Source organism: Hyla sarda, chromosome 5 (genome assembly GCF_029499605.1).
Source record: "Hyla sarda isolate aHylSar1 chromosome 5, aHylSar1.hap1, whole genome shotgun sequence".
Classification (NCBI taxonomy): Eukaryota; Metazoa; Chordata; class Amphibia; order Anura; family Hylidae; genus Hyla; species Hyla sarda.
In genome coordinates this window covers 107,441,690-107,463,547 of record NC_079193.1, presented here as the reverse complement: position 1 = coordinate 107,463,547, position 21,858 = coordinate 107,441,690, and the positions used below count along the sequence as shown (strand labels likewise).

Sequence of the window (21,858 nt, the reverse complement as noted above, 5' to 3'; positions counted from 1 at the left end):
AAGGGGTCAGTATTAGTCTGGGAGGGGGGGGTACAGTGCACATAACAATTATATACTGTACTGTAGAAGCGGCTCCACTCGCTCCCCTGTATAGACCTGTCACAATTCATAATCCCCGCCAGAAGACAGGAGCTCTGATTGGCTAATAGTGGTGAATAGCTTTCCACCAATCAGAGCTCCCCTCTCCCGGTGGCGGGGATTATGAATCGTGATGACATCTGTATACAGGAGGTGGCGGGGAGTGCAGTGTTGCCGCTGGCTTTTTAAATTAATAAATGCAGATCGCAGCGGGTCTCTGGAGAATGACCTGCTGCGATCTGTCCTTCAGCCCGAGGACTACAACTCCCATCATGGACAGCGTCTTTCCATGATGGGAGTAGTAGTCCTAACAGTCACAATACAGTTTCGCAGCTGGGGGATGTGTAAGAGCCATCCCTCAGCACTGCGGTACTACAACTACTCCCATCATGGGACACAAAATTTCCCATGATGGGAGTAGTAGTCCAAGGGCAGACTGACGGATCTCAGGGGTCTCACTCTTGAGACCCCTTGCAACTTCTCCGCCCCTGCCCCCTAGTGATGACATCATTAGGGGGCGGAGCTTCACAGTCCAGGCCTGAAGCCAGGGTGGTAAGTATGGCTCTGTTCTCATTATGCGTTTTGCATAATGGGAACAGAGCCTTTTTGGCAGTGTGTTCCCAAACAGGGAGACTCCAGCTGTTGTTTACCTACAGCCCCCATGATGGGAGTTGTAGTTTAGCAACAATTGGAGGCTCCCTCTTTAGGAACACACTGCATTATGTGCGCTCTACCCAGGGGAGAGCGCCAAAAATGTCATTTCAGATAAGTGAATGCAGAGGACTACCTGAGATTCGGTGGAGTGTGACGATGACTAGCATTTTTTTAATGTCAATAAAAGGGTTAACGAGGGCTGTGGGGGAGTGTTTTTTTAAATCCATTTTTTATTTCATGTGTTGTGTTTTTTATAATTGAAATTTCAGGCTTAGTAGTGGAAGCCGTCTTGTAGACAGAATCTATTACTAAGCTGGGCTTAGCGTTAGCCCCGAAAACAGCTAGCGCTAACCCCCAATTATTACCCCGGTACTAACCGCCACAGGGGTGCCGGGAAGAGCCGTTACCAACAGGCCCGGAGCATCAAAAATAGCGCTCCTTGGCCTAGGCGGTAACAGGCTGGGGTTATTTAGGCTGGGGAGGGCCAGTAACAATGGTCCTCGCCCATCCTGGTAATGTCAGGCTGTTGCTGATTGGTTGGTGTCTGATTGACACTGAAAATATGGGGAAGCCTATGTGTTGTTTTTTTTTGTAATAAAAAAAAGTGTGTGGTTCCCCATATTTTCAGTGTCAGTCAGATACCAACCAATCAGCAACAGCCTGACGTTACCAGGGTGGGCGAGGACCATTGTTACTGGCTCTCCCCAACCTAAATAACCCCAGCCAGGAGCGCTATTTTTGACACTCCAGGCCTGTTGGTACTGGCTCTTCCCGGCAACCCTGTGGCGGTGGGTAACGGGGTAATAATTGGGGGTTAGCGCTAGCTGTTTTTGTGGCTAACGCTAAGCCCGGCATTGAAAAAAAAATGTATTTAAAAAAAAAAAAAACACTCCCCACACAGCCCTCATTAAACCTTTTATTGACATTAAAAAAAAGCTGGTCATCATCGCAATACACTGAATCTGACGTAGTCCTCCCCATTCACGTATCTGAAATGAGAGAAAAAAAAGTTGAGGACATCATTTGCGATCTCACCTGGTGAGTGCGCCCATACTGCAGTGTGTAACAGGGAGCCTCCAATTGTTCTTGTCTGCCTACTGTATCCTGTATATACAGTCATCTATAGATGGCTGTATATACAGGAGAGCGCACAAAGATTTAACTCTGCAGTGTGGGTTAACTCTTTCCTTGCTGGGCTCCTGTATAGTATACATGGATACACTATGCCCCCTGTATACTATACAGCGGGCGGAGGTAAGTAGTGATGCTCTGCACCCTGTATATGTATATGCTATACATCACTCCTCACCTCCTTACACTCCGTAGGGCGGGCGCTCTGCATCCGACCCATGGAGTAGTACCTGCAGTGAAAAAAATGCACACAGGGTACAAAAATGTTTGTTTCCGCACACCAGCCAAAATGCAAGAAAAAACACAAGGGGGGGGGGGGAGATTGATCAAAACCTATGTAGAGGAAGAGCGGTGCAGTTGCCCATAGCAACCTATCAGATTGCTCCTTTCATTTTTGTAAAGAAGCAATCTGATTGGTTGCCATGGGCAACTGCACTACTCTTCCTCTGTACAGTTTTTGATAAATCTCCCCCAAGAAAAATTACCAAAATGCAGGAAAAGCTGGGACCGTTTTTCAGGCGTTTTTGCTGGTGGACAAAAAAAAACCTCAGTGGAATCCTGAAAAACAATAGAACAAAAGACCAGCGTCCAGGATACACCACTATTCCTGTGAGGTGTAGAACAGGTCTACAAATAGAACTGTGTGGAGATTTAGACCATTGCACGAAATTTATCATGGGGCTTGCACAAGTTTGATAAATTTGGAGAAATTGCTCCAAATTTAGACCAACCAAAATGATCTACAAAAAACGTCTACCAAAAACAACTTTGATACATCTCCCCCTAAGTGAACTTCTCTTTATCTGCTTTCATGTGTGATTTTTTTATTGCCCACACCTGATACTTGCCCCAGGATAGTTTAAAGGAGAAGCACATGCTTTAAACAATCTTATTTTTCCACAATTTTGCAAGATTGCCAATTATTTTTTCCAGACCATTTTTGGAGTTTGGTGTGACATTATGTCCAATTAGCTTTTTTTCCTCCCTTTTTTTTTTTATTCCAATACACACACAGGGAATAAACATGTGTATAGCAAAACATGTGTTACTGCAATCATTTTCTGTAAGAAATACTTCATTATCTAGAAAAATTTCATGGGTGGCAACATTTACGGCCATGACTGTATGTATATAAGAGACACACCAGTTGGTAACTTTTCTTGAAACAGCCCATATGTTTTGGAGTATATTTTTTAAAAGCAGTACAATATTAGTATGTAAAGATGGGTATCATTTTAATCGTATTGACCCACAAAATTAAGAAAACATGTCATTTTTTCCATAAAGTGTACAGTGTACAAAATATTATTTTCTCTAACATTTAACATTTATCAAGTAGATCTGGTTTAAGATATTGCGTGGGGGGTGGGGGATTTATTAAGAACTGGTGTTTCATATGTTGGTCTTATGGCCCCTGTCATCAGCCCTGCTTTTTTAACCCCTTATTGACTCAGGGTTTTTCCGTTTTTGCACTTTCGTTTTGTCCTCCTTACCTTTTAAAAATCATAACCCTTTCAATTTTCCACCTAAAAATCCATATTATGGCTTATTTTTTGCATCGCCAATTCTACTTTGCAGTGACATTAGTCATTTTACCCAAAAATGCACGGCGAAACGGAAAAAAAATCATTATGCGACAAAATCGAAGAAAAAAACGCCATTTTGTAACTTTTGGGGGCTTCCGTTTCTAAGCAGTGCATATTTCGGTAAAAATTACACCTTATCATTATTCTGTAGGTCCATACGGTTAAAATGATACCCTACATATATAGGTTTGATTTTGTCGCACTTCTGGAAAAAATCATAACTACATGCAGGAAAATTTATACGTTTAAAAATGTCATCTTCTGACCCCTATAGCTTTTTTATTTTTCCACGTACAGGGCGGTATGAGGACTCATTTTTTGTGCCGTGATCTGAAGTTTTTATTGGTATGAATGCCCTTTTTTTTTACTTTGGAATTTTTTTGCGCGTACGCCATTGACCATACGGTTTAATTAATTATATATTTTTATAGTTCGGACATTTACACACGCGGCGATACCACATATGTTTATTTTTATTTTTTTTACACTGTTTTATTTTTTTATGGGAAAAGGGGGGTGATTCAAACTTTTATTAGGGAAGGGGTTAAATGACCTTTATTAACACTTTTTTTTATTTTTATTTTTGCAGTGTTATAGGTCCCATAGGGACCTATAACACTGCACACACTGATCTTTTACACAGATCACAGGCGTGTATTAACACGCCTGTGATCAGTGTTATCGGCGCTTGACTGCTCCTGCCTGGATCTCAGGCACGGAGCAGTCATTCGCCGATCGGACACCGAGGAGGCAGGTAAGGGCCCACCCGGTGTCCGGTCAGCTGTTCGGGACGCCGCGATTTCACCGCGCCAGTTCCAAACAGCCCGACTGAGCAGCCGGGTCACTTTCACTTTAGAAGCGGCAGTCAGCTTTGACTGCCTCTTCTAATGGGTTAATACCGCACATCGCCGCGTTCGTCGATGTGTGGTATTAGCCGCGGGTCCCGGCCGTTGATGAGCGCCGGGACCGACGCGATATGATGCGGGATCGCGGCGCGATCCCGCTTCATATCATGGGAGCCAGTGCAGGACGTAAATATACGTCCTGCGTCGTTAAGGGGTTAAGGAGGCACCGGAGAGAGTTTTTGAGCATTAAAATGTACACCAGCTGAGCTAGCATAGATCTCCACTAAAATGTAATCTGGTTACTGGAGTAATGCTATGCCTCTCCCACTTTTAAACAGAGCAAAAATTTGTAATTTTTTGACACCTATAAGCAGGTGTAAGTGTTGGATAAATTCCCTTCATTGTGCCATAACAACATATAATTACAGATCCTACTAGCTAGTATACCCCATGGCATAAAAAATATTGTTTAGAAAAACAGTAGAAAGAATATAGTAAGTTCATAGTGATAAGTTATTCATGAGCTTGGCTCCTCCCCCACCTCTCACAACACCTCATATCCCATTCAGCATTGATTGATGGCCATTGGCCTATACAAAGGTGGCTGCCAATCATTGGACAGTGAGGCGGAAGAATGAGGCAGAAGGAAGAGCTTGTTGCATTCTTTTTTTCTGTGCTTTTTTCTAAATGGTACAATGTTGTCTGATATCATTCTTTATAGTAGTTCAGCATATTTGTCATGATAATGTTTTACTTTTAAATTTGGGAGCATATTTTAATGACAGATCCACATTCATCACTCATTGGTTCAACCCTAATGAAATGATCCAAAAAGAACAACCTTTGTTAGATTAGGGAATATTTATGATGCCCTATTAGGTTACACGGTTACAGGTCTACTACGGTTTTAGGTCCAGTGGAAAACTGCATAAGGAGCAAAAATGAGTCAACCGGAGTCAGCATTTCACTCCGATCGGCTCATTGAAATATATTACATACGGACCGCATACGGCAGGGATACGGGAGCGCCCGGTTTTATCTCCCTCCCAGGCGTATGTGGTCCCATATTGCCTAAAACGTGGTGTGAACCCAGCCTTAGAAAGTCCCCCTTATTACTTTTAAGAGAGGTAAGACTATAAGTGACATCTTAGTACATAGTAAATTGCAGTGTACTGAAAAGGGCAGTGAATGGTTAAAAAATGCTGCACCTATGGGCAATTTTCGTTGCAGAAGTTTTTCCTGGTGCTCCTATGTCTTTATGGACAAATTTACCAACCTGGGTGGTGTGCCAGTCAGATTCAGAGATTTCACATTCGGCAGGACAACGTTTGTAGTTTATGCTGTCCGGTGTGCATGCTCCAGGTTCTACACTGGATGAACTATGCGTACACTCAATGTGAGGTTCCGGGAGCATGTAAACTGGATCAGAACCCAAAAAGGATCACCCAGACTGATCAGGACGAACATAGGGGAGACCCTAGTGTTCTTCCCTTCTTTGGTCTGGAACGTGTTTGTGCAAGAGAAGGAAAAGATTGACGAAAGGCTCTACTACAATCTGAAGTGGGATCCTGAAAACGAATGCCCAGGACAATTTGGGTTTGAATGACCGATTAGAATTAAGTCCTTTTATTTAAATATATAAATATATATATATATATATATATATATATATATATATATATATATATGAGAGGAAAGGAGAAAGAGAAAAAAAGGATGAAGGGAATAAAAGAGAAAATGTTTTATTTTCTTGTTATGTTTCTTATTGCTGTCTTTTGCATACTCCATTTGCTGTTGTTTTATATGTATGTCTTTTTTACACTGCTGTTTGTTTTTAACTATGCACATTTTGCTTGTTTTTAATTGTGTATAAAGTGTTAACACCCCTTGCTCTGATGTCACAGGGACAGGGGGAATTAACCCCTTAAAGACGCAGGGTTTTTCCGTTTTTGCATTTTCATATTTTCCTCATAACCTTATTTTTTGTGCCACCAATTCTACTTTGCAGTGACATTAGTCATTTTACCAAAAACTCCACAGTGAAATGGCAATAAAAAATTCATTGTGCGACAAAATTGGAGAAAAAATGCAATTTTTTTTATTTTGGGGGCTTCCGTTTCTACACCGTGCATTTTTTGTTAAAAAATGACACCTTAGCTTTATCCTGTAGATCCATATGGTTAAAATGATACCCTACTTATATAGGTTCGATTTTGTCGTACTTCTGAAAAAAATCATATCTACATGTATGAAATGTTATACGTTAAAAATTCTCATCTTCTGACCCCTATAACTTTTTTTTTCTCCACTTATGGGCCAGTGAGAGGGCTAATTTTTTGCAATGTGATCTGAAGTTTTTATCGGTATCATCTTTGTATTGATCAGACTTTTTAATCGCTTTTTATTCATTTTTTCATTATATAAAAAGTGAGCAAAAATACGCTATTTTGGACTTTAGAATTTTTTTGCGCGTACGCCATTGACCGTGCAGTTTAATTAATGATATATTTTTATAATTCGGACATTTTCGCACCCGTCAATACCACATATGTTTATATTTATTTTTATTTACATAATGTTTTTTTTTTCATGGGAAAAGGGGGGTGATTTGAACTTTTAATAAGGAAAGGGTTAAATTACATTTATTAACTTTTTTTTACACAGTTTTTTTTATGGGAAAAGGGGGGTAATTCAAACGTTTATTAGGGAAGGGGTTAAATGACTTTAATAACTTCTTTTTTTGCAGTGTTATACCTCCCAAAGAGGGCTATAGCACTGCACACACTGATCTTTTACACTGATCCCTGCAAAACCATAGCTTTGCATTGATCAGTGTTATAGGCGGTCGATTGCTCAAGCCTGTATCTCAGGCTTGGAGCAATCGATCGCCGATCGGACGCGACGGAGACAGGTGAGGGGACCTCCGCTCGCGTGCTAGCTGATCGGGACATCGCTATTTCATTAAGATGGTCCCGATCAGCCCAACTGAGCTGCCAGGAAGCTTTCACTTTCATTTTAGACGCCGCAATCAACTTTGCTATTAGGCGTGGGGCACAACTATCGGTGCCACACGCTATTAGCCCTGGTCACGGCGTGACCCACGTTATTTACCGGGACCGGGCGTAGGGCTTACAGGTACGCCCTGCATCCTTAAGAGGTTAGCCACCCTGATGTGGGAGCAGGGGTGTGTTCAGAAGAAGCGCCTTTACCTGGTGTGAGATAGCTATAACCTCCTCCGATGTTTGGCGTCCTTGTCTGTCCTTTTTTAAGTTATAACAGCACCATGCAATAAAGGAGTTCCTGTTCACACAGTATACCGTGTGAGTGTCTCCTGACTCTATGCTACTTGGATGTGAACTATTTTCTACTGGGATTGAGCACCCAAAATGGTCCTGTTTTCGGATATTGTTTGCTTCTCTCATGGCTGGCTATAGTGTTATTGTGGGGGTGTGTGCATTAAGGACTGTGGAGCTGTGCTGGCCATTCATACCTTTCATAGGTTATTGATAATAGGTCAACCTTATTTCCCATCCTCATATCCTGGTCTTTGCTGTCTTAACATGCCATCCTCATATCCTGTCCCCCACACTAACTCTTCTGTGCTCCTACCTATCGAACAGCTAAATCATACTTTACCATCACGTTAGTCCAATGACAGGATGTTTAGAGGTTATGGGCAATCCCAAAGTTCTATAGATTATCATGGGACTTCATACTAGGTAATAAGAAACATATTTAGGAGAATATTACCGTATATATTTTGTCCATGCAATTTCAAGCCCTATCTATCCATAAAAATTCCAAAAGGTCTCAGTTGGATAGATTTCCGGGTTTCCAATCCTTTTTTTCCTCTATAATTCTGTTTTGTTATTTACAATTATGCATTCTAAATCCACAAGGATCCATCAGATTTTTTTTCTCCCACTGTGCGCACTAAACTATAGAGTGCTGGCCACATACAAATGGTGGGCTCAGTTCATTCCTGGAGACATTTTTAGGTGTTTTCAGCCTTGAACGCTGTTACCACAATTGTTTCCTCAAATGGAGACCTTTCAATAATGTTTTTGTCTTGAAATTGAGAGACCTAATTAAAGGGGTTATCCAGGAAAAAAAAAAAATTATATATCAACTGGCTCTGGAATTTGTAAATTACTTCTATTAAAAAATCTTAATCTTTTCAGTACTTATGAGCTGCTGATGTTGAGTTGTTCTTTTCTGTCTAAGTGCTCTCTGTTGACGCCTGTCTTGGGAACTGTCCAGAGTAGAAGCAAATCCCCATAGCAAACCTCTTCTACTCTGTGCAGTTCCCGAGAAAAGCAGAGATGTCAGCAGAGAGCACTGTTGCCAGACAGCAAAGAACAACTCAACTTCAGCAGCTGATAATTATTGGAAGGATTAAGATTTTTAATGGAAGTAATTTACAAATCTGTTTAACTTTCTGATATAAAAAAAAAAAAAAAAAAAAAAAAAAAGTTATTTTCCCTGGAATACCCCTTCAACTTCATTTATAAGTAATCAAGATCAAGTCACTAAACTGTATAAGTGCATTTTTTTCTTTAGATTCTATATATTGACTTATTTTTCAGCAGATATATTTTCTGCCTTTAGGCACTAATGTGCTATATCTGCACAGCTCATGTAGAATGCAATCTTCACCGATCATTGACACACAAATGTGTCTCTTTTCCTTGAACTTTTTCCCGAAAATAAGCAGATGTACTTTTCTCAAGTAAACAAACCAAAAAGTTTTAAACTGACCTGCATTAGATAGATAGGTAATAGTTTTATGTGTACTAACTATTATTTCAGAGATTACAAGAAGCAAAATCTGGCAATTTTAATTAGGAAAATCTTTGGATTATTGACCATGCTGGTTTGCTGCATTTAGTCAATACCCCAGGAAATAAAAGATAAGCAAACCGTGACTTCTACCCGATGCTTCACCTTCATGAGTCATTTAGGAAACATTGCAGACACTGAGATAAGAAAATAAGGATTAGTCACCTATGGCTCAAGGCTTAGATAATGAAAGGCGATTGTGCAATATAGAATATTGATTTAAATGATATGTTCTTTCTCTTAATAATATATACAGTGCTCTGTGATATATATGAATTGGAACTGAAGTTTTCTTTGCTTTTTTGCTTTGGAGCTGAATTTTTGTTTTGCTAATTTGAATCATTTTAAAATAGGACATGACACTAAGTGAACAATATTTTAAAGCAATGTCATGACCATAATCCTTATGCACTCAGTCATATAACCTCTGCAGAAGGTCCGATTTGTAAGAATTCATAATATGGAACCTTTAGAAAGCTTTGGCCCATCAACTTCATATAAACAGTTTCCTTGTGGATTGTCTATGCATAGTTAAGCTCTGTTCACGTTAATGTGTTGTTTATACAGGGAAATGTAGAGAGGTGTTTACATTAATAATCTCATAGGGGGGATTTATCAAAACCCATGTAGAGAAAAAGTTGACCAGTTGCCCATACCAACCGATCAGATCGCTTCTTTCCTTTTTAAAAAGACCACTGCAAAATGAAAGAAGAGACCTGATTGGTTGCTATAGGCAACTGGTCAACTTTTCCTCTACACAGGTTGTGATAAATCTCCCCTATAGAATTTAATATTATGATTGCACATGTAATCCTTAAGCTTCTGTTTCTTATTTTTATGCTACATGGTGTATTAATGTTGAACTATGAGACATGACATCATTCTCTACATTCACACTAAAAGAGAAATGAGCCGTGCAGCACTCACCGGTTATTGCAGCTTGAACGTCACTTTATTGGCAGGTATTACAGCGACATGCGGGAGGAGAACGCGAGCTCCGTGGAGCTCGCGTTCTCCTCTCCTCCTGCATGTTGCTGTAATCCCTGCCAATAAAGTGACGTTCAAGCTGCAATAACCGGTGAGTGCTGCACGGCTCATTTCTCTTTTAGTGTGTTGTACAACTGACTTTCTAGTGAACAAGCACCCCGGAACAGCTGAATTTACACTGTTTTTCACCACCACCTGCTACCCTACCACTGTACTGAACCGGAGTGCCAGACGCTATGCTTTCTCCACTTGCGTTCTCTACATTCACACATCCAAATCTGGTTTTAACATCTTCGAATATGTCTGCAGTTTATCTATAAATTCAGTGTACCTTCAAATTTTACAAATATCTGACTTGTAATGTGGACCCCCACAATAGAACATTTTAACCCCTGACACTTTTCTGTAAACCTCCAAGTCAATATTGAAGGAATAGACTTCAGTAGAAGTATTATTCTCTAGCTATAATTTGAGGTTCCAAATCACAGACCCACATTACCACAGTTGAAAACAGAAAAACTCTAAAGCTAGCCTTAGACGTGTATGGAAAAGGAACAAATGTTTTTTGAGATTGATTGATGCACAAGTTTAACATATTACAGAACATTTTAAGTAGACTTAAAGGGGTACTTTGATGCTCAGCGTTCGGAACAAAATATTCCGAATGCTTAGTGCTGGCGCCGGGGACTCCGGACATCATGGCCCCGCCCCCTTGGGATATCACAACCTGTCCTCCTCAATGCAAGTCTATTGGAGACTTTCATTGAGGGGGCGGGGAGTGATGTCACAAGGGGGTGGGCCGTGACGGCATGAGTCACCTGCACCAGCTCTAAGCATTCGGAACATTTTGTTCTGAATGCTGAGCAGCTGAGTATCCCTTTAAACAATTAAATCTTGTAAATTGTGGTCAAAAGTTGCACTTTATTTGAATATTTAACCAGAATTGTTGTGTCTTTCTTCTTCTAATATTCAGGTAGCCCCCATAATTAAAGAGAGAATGATGAAGAAAGGAAGCATGATGATCGGATATCAGCCTCATCGGGATAAAGTAAATTTTTTCCGTCAAATTATCATCAGCCCCCAAGTCAGCCGCGAGGACATGGATTTTGTACTGGATGAGATTGAACTACTTGGCAGAGACTTGTAGCTGTGGCCTAGCAGCACAATGTGCTGCTTTTGCTCAGGTTCTGAAGTCAGAGACTGCAGCATATGAAACTGAACAACCATAGTATATACCTACATAGTCAAGACTACTAACTTCTCAGATATTCACGTATTCTGTCATTACTTTCATGTTAATCACACGTAATTGTAGAAGCAACAAACAATCAATACTGTGAAATAGAGAATGAAATGTGGGATAACCATTTTCTGCTTTAAACACATGCCACATATGCTTGTGAACTAGTTTAGTCTAGCATTTTAGAGAGTTCACACACTTTGCGTATGTGTAACATGTCAATACATTCACTCCTTGCCTAAGTAGTGAGGTGTGGCACTGTTGCTATTGCTGCTAATGGAAAGCATACATTTGCTTCTCTTTAGAAATATAACCCATAAATTATGCTATAAAGCTTGGGAATAATAATATTAATAATTTATTATAAAACATTTTCTCTATAAATACTAAAATCTTTATATAGTAGACTATTATAAAGGAATACAGTAGATAAAACTATAGAAAAAGTACTAGAGTTTAGCAGCCGTCATAGCTCCAAATTCCATGCTTTCCCATATAGACATTCGACTTTTGGTGGCCTATGGCTTTCACTAGGTGGAGCTTACTAAATACAAATTTATAGGATCCCAAATAAGTTCAAAGGAATTATTAGTACCTGTATCCTGAGAAGAAATGGATCTTCAATGCCTTGCAAGACATTAAGTGAATTGTTGTTAACTATCCATGTATTATTAGTTTTGTTATAGACAGGTAAACCTTAGCAGGTGCCAGGGCCCGTTGAGTTTGAACCAAACAGAAAGTGGTTGCAGTGTGTACAAAAGTGAATGTGAGTGACATATCAATATCTGTAGTAGGACAGCTACTAAATCTGAATATGTCACCTGCTGGCAATGGCTGGCATTTCCAAGTGGTGCTTAAGCATTGTTCAATGTGGAATCTAAAAAAATCGAAAATGAATGATTCCATTAAGAAATGTAATAGTTTTCCTTTTAATAGTGCTATAGTTTTTGTTTTAGGCAATATCAAATATCTCTGTTTTGTTATCAAAAAATAAAAGCCTAAAAGATTTAAAGGGGTACTCCGTGGCCAATGTGTTTTTTCAGTTTCTACTTACCCTTGCAGGTGAGTTTTCTTGTTATCTCGGGTCTCGTGCTTGCTCTTTGTTTGTCTTTCTTTTCCTTTCATTGCACAAGTTTGTAGATATAGTGCAGCATCTATTTCCGTTTTGCCTTTGTTTTAGAAACTACAGCTCCCAGCATGCCTCGTAGCCTGTCACCTCTTTCAGTGCCTTGCCCAATTGGTTTCGTGTTGCCGCCCAGCCCTGTTTGTGGCCGGCTTTTTTTTTTTTTTTCCTTTAGCACGCCCTTTCTCTGCCCTGCTCATTAGTATACTTTGCCTCTTTTTTTTCCCTATCTGGTCTGGATGTGTGCTTATCATAGGTTGCGAGGTAAGCACATTGTCAGCCCAATCATCTGGGTCCGTGACACGTGACCAGGATGTTGGCCAGTCAGCGTCTATTACCAGGCTTTGTCCTTGCCGTCTCTCTGTGTTTACACAAGATGACAGCGGGAGGATGGATGTCTCCTTCCACTGTCAGACAGCCCTGCGCCCGTGGCTCACAGTACAAGATGACAGCGGGAGGATGGATGTCTCCTCCCGCTGTCAGCCACCCCTGCGCCCACGGCTCACAGTGTACTGAATACCCTGTATCAGCGCTGCGGCTGACATATAACCCCTTCCAAGCCATGGGGACCGTGCGCCCGCGGGGGGTATCAGGGGAATCAGCTATCATGATTCCCCCCACGTGGGCATGGTCCCCATAGCGGGTCAATTAGTAGCATGTCAGCAGCAGTTCTGTCATGATTACCTCCGCGGGCACACTGTCAGCTTCTCAACCCGCATTCCCCACATCAGGGAATGAATTGTCAGCCACAGCACACTGTCCCCACATCAGGGAGCTAATCATATGTGACCCATGGGAGCTGCTCTGCTTCTTCCCCCAAAAGCGATGTCCCCGCATTGGGCAAAGGGTTAATTGTGAGCCGCAGCGCTGCACATTCTACCCACGTCAGGAAATGAATGTTTTGTGAGCCGCGGGAGCAGGGCTTCTGTTCCTCAATCCCCAATCGGAGAACAGAAGCTGTCACCTCCCCATGCAAGCGCTGAAAGCCAGTGTTCCGCTGGCACTGCAGAGCTTCTGCTCTGCAGCACCCACAGCTCACACTGACTTTCTGCTCTGCAGTGCCCACGGCTCACACTAACTTTCTGCTCTGCAGCACCCATGGCTGACTGACTTTCAGCGCTTGCAGGGGGAGGTGACAGCTTCTCTTCTCTGATCCACGAATGGGGATTGGGGAACAGAATCCCTGCACCCGTGGCTCACAAATCATTCATTCCCTGACGTGGGGAGAATGTGCAGCACTGCACCGCACAGTTAACCCTTTCCCCGATGCGGGGACATCGCTTTTGGTGGAGCAGCGCCTGCGAGTCACATCTGATTAGTTCCCCGATGTGGGCACAGCGCACTGCGGCTGACAATTCCTTTATTCCCTGATGTGGGGACTGTGGGGTGAGAAGCTGACAGTGCGCCCACGGGGGGAATCATGATAGCGCTGCTGCTGACATGTTACTAATTCCCCGGCAATGGGGACCGTGCGTCCGTGGGGGGAATCATGATAACCGATTCCCCTGATTCCCCCCTCGGGCACACAGTGCCAATGGCAGTGAAGAGGTTACATGTCAGCCACAGTGCTGATACAGGGTATTCAGTACACTGTGAATCGCAGGCGCAGGGCTCTCTGACAGCGGGAGGAGACATCCATCCTCCCACTGTCATCTTGTACTGTGTGAAAAAGGAAGGGAGAGAACGGAACTCCCAACCAATCACTGAACAACAACAATTCAATAAATAATCATTAAGGGGGGGGGGGTGAAAAAGGGGCAAAACCATTTCAGGAGAAAAAAAAAACAGCAACACCTTCAGCACAGACGTCTTGTCCACAACAGTGAACAAACATGGCCACGAGTGTGGACGACAAACAAAAGCAACCAGGAAAAAAACTGAACTTCTGTCACAGAAAAGAGGTCAGTAAAAAACAGACATGCTGTGGACTGATGCATAACATGTGGATTACAAAAGTGCTCAACTCGCTACAAACACGCTAGATAAACATAAAGCTGTGGTACCAGAGTACCTCTTTAAGATTTGCAAAATGCAGGGAATAGGGCACTTCAGAGAAAAAAGTCTATATCTCAGCACGGATGTTCAGTCAATGTAGAGGGCATATAGCCACAATGTAGAAAAATTCCATTTATTGGGAAAAAGGACATCTTATTCAGCCTGCAGGGTTGCCATCAGAAATTTCGGGGCCCCTTACACAACTCAAGGCCTGCCCCCCCCCCCACCCAAACCCCTGTGGCCTGCCCCCAATTTAATTTTATCTTCCAGATATATATTCCTAATTAGATTAGAGCATTCATGGAGGGGGTGTGCCGGCCGCGGCTTCCTGCGGGGCACAGACATCAACTTCCAGCAAACTGCTGGGGCCCCGTGCAGGAGATCACAAGGGGCCCAAAGCTCAGACCCTCCGCGATCTATAACTTATCCCCTATCCTTGGATAGAGGATAAGTTATTTTTCACTAAACTACTCCTTTAACGGCTCCCCCCCCCCCTTCCAAGGCCCGGGCATTTTAGTAAAAGCAGCTAATTTTTTGGGTGGGGGTCTGACTGCTGAGACCCCCACCGATCACCTCGGTTGAAGTGGTTCTCCAGCTGTTGGAAAACTAAAACTCCATTCTGGAGAGCCTCAGGCAATGGGAGTTGTAGTTTTGTAACAGCTGGAGAGACACAGATTGCACACAGTTTTACCCATCATCACTGCAGAACTTACAAGTGACTACAGCTCTGATGGGACAGTCAGAAGAACACACAATGATATCAGTGACCTGAGTGACGTCTTCTGACTTGAGTCATCTCTTCTCTGTTATCTTTTCTTCTTCATCTCGTCCAGAGACCAGGTCTTCCTCCAGCTCATCTTCTCTGCAGAGTCTGACATCCAGACATCATTGGCTCCTTACTTTGTCAGCAGATCCTCATCCTCTGCATGAAGACAGTAATCATTACAACCTTGCCAGAAAGTGTAACCTAAATAAAATACTGCCCCACACTGTACCCTGAATATACTACTGCCATACACTGTACCCACTAAAAATAATCCTGCCACACACTGTACCCTGAATATAATACTGCCATACACTGTACCCACTAAATATAATCCAGCCACACACTGTACCCTGAATATAATACTACTATACACTGTACCCACTAAATATAATACTGCCCCACACTGTACCCTGAATATAATACTGCCAGACACTGTAACCTGAATATAATACTGCCACACACTGTACCCTGAATATAATACTGCCACACAGTGTTCTCACTAAATATAATCCTGCCACACACTGTGGATTTGAAGTGGATTTGAAGGGTCTTCATATTAGAAATACCCCACAAATGACCCCATTCTAAAAACTGCACCCCCCCAAAGTATTCAAAATGACAGTCAGTCAGCATTTTAACCCTTTAGGTGTTTCACAGGAATAGCAGCAAAGTGAAGGAGAAAATTCACAATCTTCATTTTTTACACTCGCATGTTCTTGTAGACCCAATTTTTTAATTTTTACAAGGGGTAGAAGGAGAAAATTTATACTTATATTTGTAGCCCAATTTCTCTCGAGTAAGCACATACCTCATATGTCAATGTAAAGTGTTCGGCGGGCGCAGTAGAGGGCTCAGAAGCGAAGGAGCGACAAGGGGATTTTGGAGAGTACGTTTTTCTGAAATGGTTTTTGGGGGGCATGTTGCATTTAGGAAGCCCCTATGGTACCAGAACAGCAAAAAATCCCCACATTGCATACCATTTTGGAAACTAGACCCCTTGGGGAACGTAACAAGGGGTAAAGTGAACCTTAATACCCCACAGGTGTTTCACGACTTTTGCATATGTAAAAAAATATATATTTTTTTCACTAAAATGTGTGTTTCCCCCCAAATTTCACATTTTTGCAAGGGTTAATAGCAGAAAATACCCCCCAAAATTTGTAACCCCATCTCTTATGAGTATGGAGGTACCCCATAAGTTGACCTGAAGTCCACTACGGGCGAACTACAATGCTCAGAAGAGAAGGAGTCATATTTGGCTTTTTGAGAGCAAATTTTGGTCGGGGGGCATGTCGCATTTAGGAAGTCCCTATGGTGCCAGAACAGCAAAAAAAAAAAAAACACATGGCATACCATTTTGGAAACTAGACCCCTTGAGGAACGTAACAAGGAATAAAGTGAGCCTTAATACCCCACAGGGGTTTCACGGCTTTTGCATATGTAAAAAAAAAATAATAAAAATCACTAAAATGTGTGTTTCCCCCCAAATTTCACATTTTTGCAAGGGTTAATAGCAGAAAAGACCCCCCCAAAATGTGTAACTCCATATCTTCTGAGTATGAAGGTACCCCATAAGTGGACCTGAAGTGCACTACGGGCAAACTACAATGCTCAGAAGAGAAGGAGTCATATTTGGCTTTTGGAGAGAAAATTTTGCTCGGGGGGCATGTTGCATTTAGGAAGCCCCCTATGGCGCCAGGACATCAAAATAACCCCAACATGGCATACCATTTTGGAAACTAGACCCCTTGAGGAACAGAACAAGGTGTACAGTGAGCATTTACCCCCCATCAGCCACCCCTGTGCAAATCACCTCAAATGTACATGGTGCACTCTCCCTTCTGGGCCTTGTTGTGCGCCCCCAGAGCACTTTGCGCCCACATATGGGGTATCTCCGTATTCGGGAGAAGTTGCATTACAAATTTTGGGGGTCTTTTTTCCCTTTTACCTCTTGTCAATATGAACAGTATAGGGCAGCACCAGCGTGTTAGTGTAAAAAATTTATTTTTTTACACTAACATGCTGTTGTAGACCCCAACTTCACCTTTTCATAAGGGGTTAAAGGAGATAAAGCCCCCAAAATTTGTTAGGCAATTTTTCCTGAGTACGGCGATATCCCATATGTGACCCTAAACTGTTGCCTTGAAATACGACAGGGCTCCAAAGTGAGAGCGCCATGCGCATTTGAGGCCTAGGTTAGGGACTTGCATAGGGGTGGACATAGGGGTATTCTACGCCAGTGATTCCCAAACAGGGTGCCTCCAGCTGTTGCAAAACTCCCAGCATGCTTGGACAGTCAACGGCTATCCGGTAATACTGGGAGTTGTTGTTTTGCAACAGCTGGAGACTCCATTTTGGAAACAGAGGCGTACCAGACATTTTTCATTTTTATTGGGAGGGGAGGGGGGCTGTGTAGGGGTATGTGTATATGCAGTGTTTTTTTTACTTTTTATTTTATTTTGTGTTAGTGTAGTGTAGTGTTTTTAGGGTACAGTCACATGGGCGGAGGATTACAGCGAGTTTCCCGCTGCGAGATTGAGCCGCCGCGCAAAATTTGCTGCATCGCAAACTTGCAGCCTGATACCCACTGTAAGCCACCTGCCCATGTGAATGTACCCTGTACATTCATGGGGGGGGGGGGACCTCCAGCTGTTGCAAAACTACAACTCCCAGCATGCACAGTTTATCAGTGCATGCTGGTAGTTATAGTTTTGCAACAGCTGGAGGCACACGGGTTGGGAAACACTGAGTTAGGAAACAGACAATGTTTCCCAACCAGTGTGCCTCCAGTTGTTGCAAAACCACAACTCCCAAACATTCTCAGGCATGCTGGAAGTAGTAGTTCGGCAACATCTTTAGAGCCAGATGTTGCCGAACTACAACTCCCAGCATGCTTGGAGTCGTAGTTTTGCAACATCTGAAGGACTACAGTTTGCAGACCACTAATACAGTGGTTCCCAATCTGTGCCCTTCCAAATGTTGCAAAACTACAACTCCCAGTATGCCAAAACTGTCCAGGCATGCTGGGAGTTGTAGTTCTGCAACATTTGAAGGGCCAGATGTTACAAAACTACAACTCCCAGCATGCCTGGACAGTAAGGGCATGCTGAGGATGTGTAGTTTTGCAACATCTGGAAGGGCACAGTGGTCTCCAAACTGTGGACCTCCAGATGTTGCAAAACTGCAACTCCCAGCATGCCCAGACGCCAAGGGCTGGCTGGGCATGCTGGAAGTTGTAGTATACAGGGTCCCATTAGAGCAATGCATGTTGCTTTACGGCGACATGCATTGCTGTAAAGGGCCCAACCGCGGCTGAAGAGGAACTCACCTGTCGCCACCGCCGTCTTCATCGCGGGATCCGGGTCTTCAGGGACGAGGTAAGTATCGGGGCTGGTCCCCAACACTCCCCCGTCCCCCGCCACGTCCTCCGGTCTTCCTCCCGTCCTCTCCGGACTTCCAGGGGCCGGGCAGGGCGGGAGGAAGTAACCGCCCCCCCCCCCCCCCCGCCTTGCGATTGGTCGGTTAGTTAACCGACGGATCGCAGGGGATCGGAGGAGGTGGCAGGCTTGCCACCTCGCTCCTAGCCTCCAGCATGGTCCTGGCTGTCTGTGACAGCCGGGATCATGCAAAATTACCGGGCGGTCGGGTCCCAGAGACCCGATCAGCCCGGTATCGCCGCTCGCCTACATGGCCCCCCTCGGCATTTGCCCTGGATGCCTGCTGAAGGATTTCAGCAGGCATCCGCTTTCGATCTCTGCCCGGCGAGCGGCAGAGACCGGAAATACAATAGGACTTTCTCTAAAGTCCTTGGGCATTAAAGCCCAGGTAGCGGGGACGTTAGAGAACGTTCTATGTCCTTAATAGGTTAAGCGTATAAATTTTCCTGCATGTAGTTATGATTTTTCCATAAGTACGACAAAATCAAACCTACATAATTAGGGTATCATTTTAATCGTATAGACCTACAGAATAAAGAGAAGATGTCATTTTTACCAAAAAATGTACTGTGTAGAAACGGAAGCCCCCAAGAGTTACAAAATGGAGGGTTTTTTTTTTCCAATTTTTTCTCACAATGATTTTTTTTCCGTTTGGGGTAAAATGACTGATGTCATTACAAAGTAGAAATGGTGGCGCAAAAAAATAAGCCATCATATGGATTTTTGGGTGCAAAATTGAAAGAGTTATGATTTTTTAAAGGTAAGGAGGAAAAAACAAAAATACAAAAACGGAAAAACCCCGGGTCCTTAAGGGGTTAAAGTCGGATGTGTAAATGGAAAAAAAAATTCACTAAAATGCCTCACAAAATTTGTAACACCATTGGGAGTATGGTAATACCCCATATGTGGATGTAAAGTGCTCTGCGGGCGAACTAAAATGCTCAGAAGAGAAGGAGCGGCATTGAGCTTTTGGAAAGAGAATTTGTTTGGAAAGTAAGTCGAGGGCCATGTGTGCCCATAGTGCCAGAACAGTGCCCCCCCCCCCCCACACATTTGACCCATTTTGGAAACTACAACCCTCACAGAATTTAATGAGGGGTGCAGTGATCTCAGGACCCCTCCCCCAGGAGCTGTCACAGAATGCCTGCTGAATGATTTCAGCAGGCATTCCAGTCAGGTTCCCATCTGGGAGCGGCGGAGACCGGAATTCTCACAGGCGTACAGGTACGCCCTGGGTCCTTAAGGATCGGGGATGCAGGGATTATGCATACTCCCTGCGTCCCCAAGAGGTTAAAGACATTCAAAATTCGAACAAGATGTACAAAACGTTAGCACAATAGAACATATTTAGCACAAGTAACAACTCCTTACATATTAAAGAATACAGTGCAAAAATGGTTTGGAACACAATGAGTTCTGTATGTTAAAACGTTCTCAAAGAAAAAGTGGTAATTTGTCCATATCAACCAATCACACTAAAGGCCTAATGGATAGTTTATCATTGCAAAGTGTATAGTGCATGAATTTGTTTTTGTCTGTTATGTATAGCATGTGCAGTATGCATTGTTTTGGAATATTCCCTTTTTATGTTCTAAGTGCAGTGTCCTCAACAACCAGTTTATTGTACTAGCCTGTTATACTAGTTTATTGCTAGGACAAAGGAGCCAGGCATGTTCATATAAATATTTTACCATCTTCATAGTTAGCCATTGTTAAGTGAATGAACAGTAGCTGTGATATTGACAAATTGACAACTAAAAGTAGAATAAAGTCAACTGTACAGTATTAAAAAAAAAAGACTTCAAAACTTTTTCTTTATAAAAAAAAGGTTTAATTAGTCAAAATGATATAGCCACCTTGTTTTTCATATTAGAAAAAATATTTAAAAAGCATTGAAAGTGGTTTTCTTCTGAAGACACAGGGGGCAGGGATTCCTCTCAGCAAGTCTGTTATTAAAGGTGTTATCCACCATGAGGTGATTTTAGTATGTACCTGGCAGACAGTAATGGACATGCTTAGAAATGATTTGCGCTTGTCTTGGGGCTAAATGGCTATGTTGTGAGATTACCATAACACTGTGGCTAGCTTTTTGTGAACTAATATTTCCTATTTGACTTTTCTTTTTTTTACTACAAATCCCACAACTCAATTGTCCTCCCTCCCACACATCAGCCACCCCCACCCATTGAAACATAAATGAGCTGCATCCATCAAAAGACCTGTGGTTTTCAATCAGGGTGCCTACAGCTGTTGCATTAGTTGCAGATTGGTCTCTCTCCCGCCAAGTGATCACTTAACCCATTGAAGCAGACAGGCTCCCTGTCATCAGCTGACTAGTGAGTCAGGTCTTGGCCGCATTGCAAGCTGGGAAAAATGCTGTTAAAAATAAATATCGGAGTGAAAATCACAGAAGAATTGTGAGAAAACCATCACACACAGGTACAGACACTATATTATGAACTGCACTAACTTTACAGCCCCTGTAGCATAGTCAAATAAAAAAAAAATCCTGGAATACCCCTTTAAGCCATGCTGTGGGAGTAGCTCCCACTGCGGTGCACAGGGTCAATTACATGTACTGCTATTCATTTGATCAGATTTTCCTCAACAATAACAGCTGTTGAGAAATCTGTCTCCATGTAAAAAGTAATTGTCTTTATTAAATAGACTTTTATTGGTTTTTAAAAGCAATAATAATGGAAATCAGACCTCAAGGAATGAACTGATATTATGGTGTGTAATTAATTTAAAATGTAACTAGAGAAATATGATGTAGGTGGTTTCATATAAAATAGCGTAATTTATTATTTAAATACATAGACTGGTATCTGGGCAGGTCCCTTGCTCAAAATCCAGTAATAAATAGTGGATAAAAAATTTATAAAATAATAATAGGATTAGGAAAACAAATATAGGTATAAAATAAAACAAAATAAGTACATAGGAATAAGAATATGACACCTTAATGAATTCTCTCTGATGTTATGCTGAAAGTCAATTATTAGCGTGGGTTATGTTGGATCCAGCGATAACCAGGATGAGTGAATTAATATATCAGATGCCAGTCACATAAAACTTTGTTGAATAAGAGTTTAATTTATGTAGGTAGTTTCTATGCCAGATTAAGTAATCACTGTATAAGCAGAATTAGCAGAGTGGCAGTTTAGTAGCGATATA

At 42.3% G+C, this 21,858-nt stretch overlaps 1 protein-coding gene across 2 annotated transcripts in view; it reads left to right on the top strand.

The window, feature by feature from the left end:
• Nucleotides 1-12,372, top strand: part of GADL1 (glutamate decarboxylase like 1) — a 384,680-nt gene extending 372,308 nt beyond the window's left edge. Inside the window, exon 15 of one of the 2 annotated variants that reach the window (XM_056520082.1) lies at nucleotides 11,098-12,372. In XM_056520082.1, coding sequence (XP_056376057.1) covers nucleotides 11,098-11,267 — 170 coding nt within the window. In that variant the 3' untranslated portion in view covers nucleotides 11,268-12,372. Of the gene's footprint in view, nucleotides 1-11,093 lie in introns of both variants that reach the window. The other variant, XM_056520083.1, reaches the window with a different exon arrangement.
• Nucleotides 12,373-21,858: the final 9,486 nt, after the last annotated feature.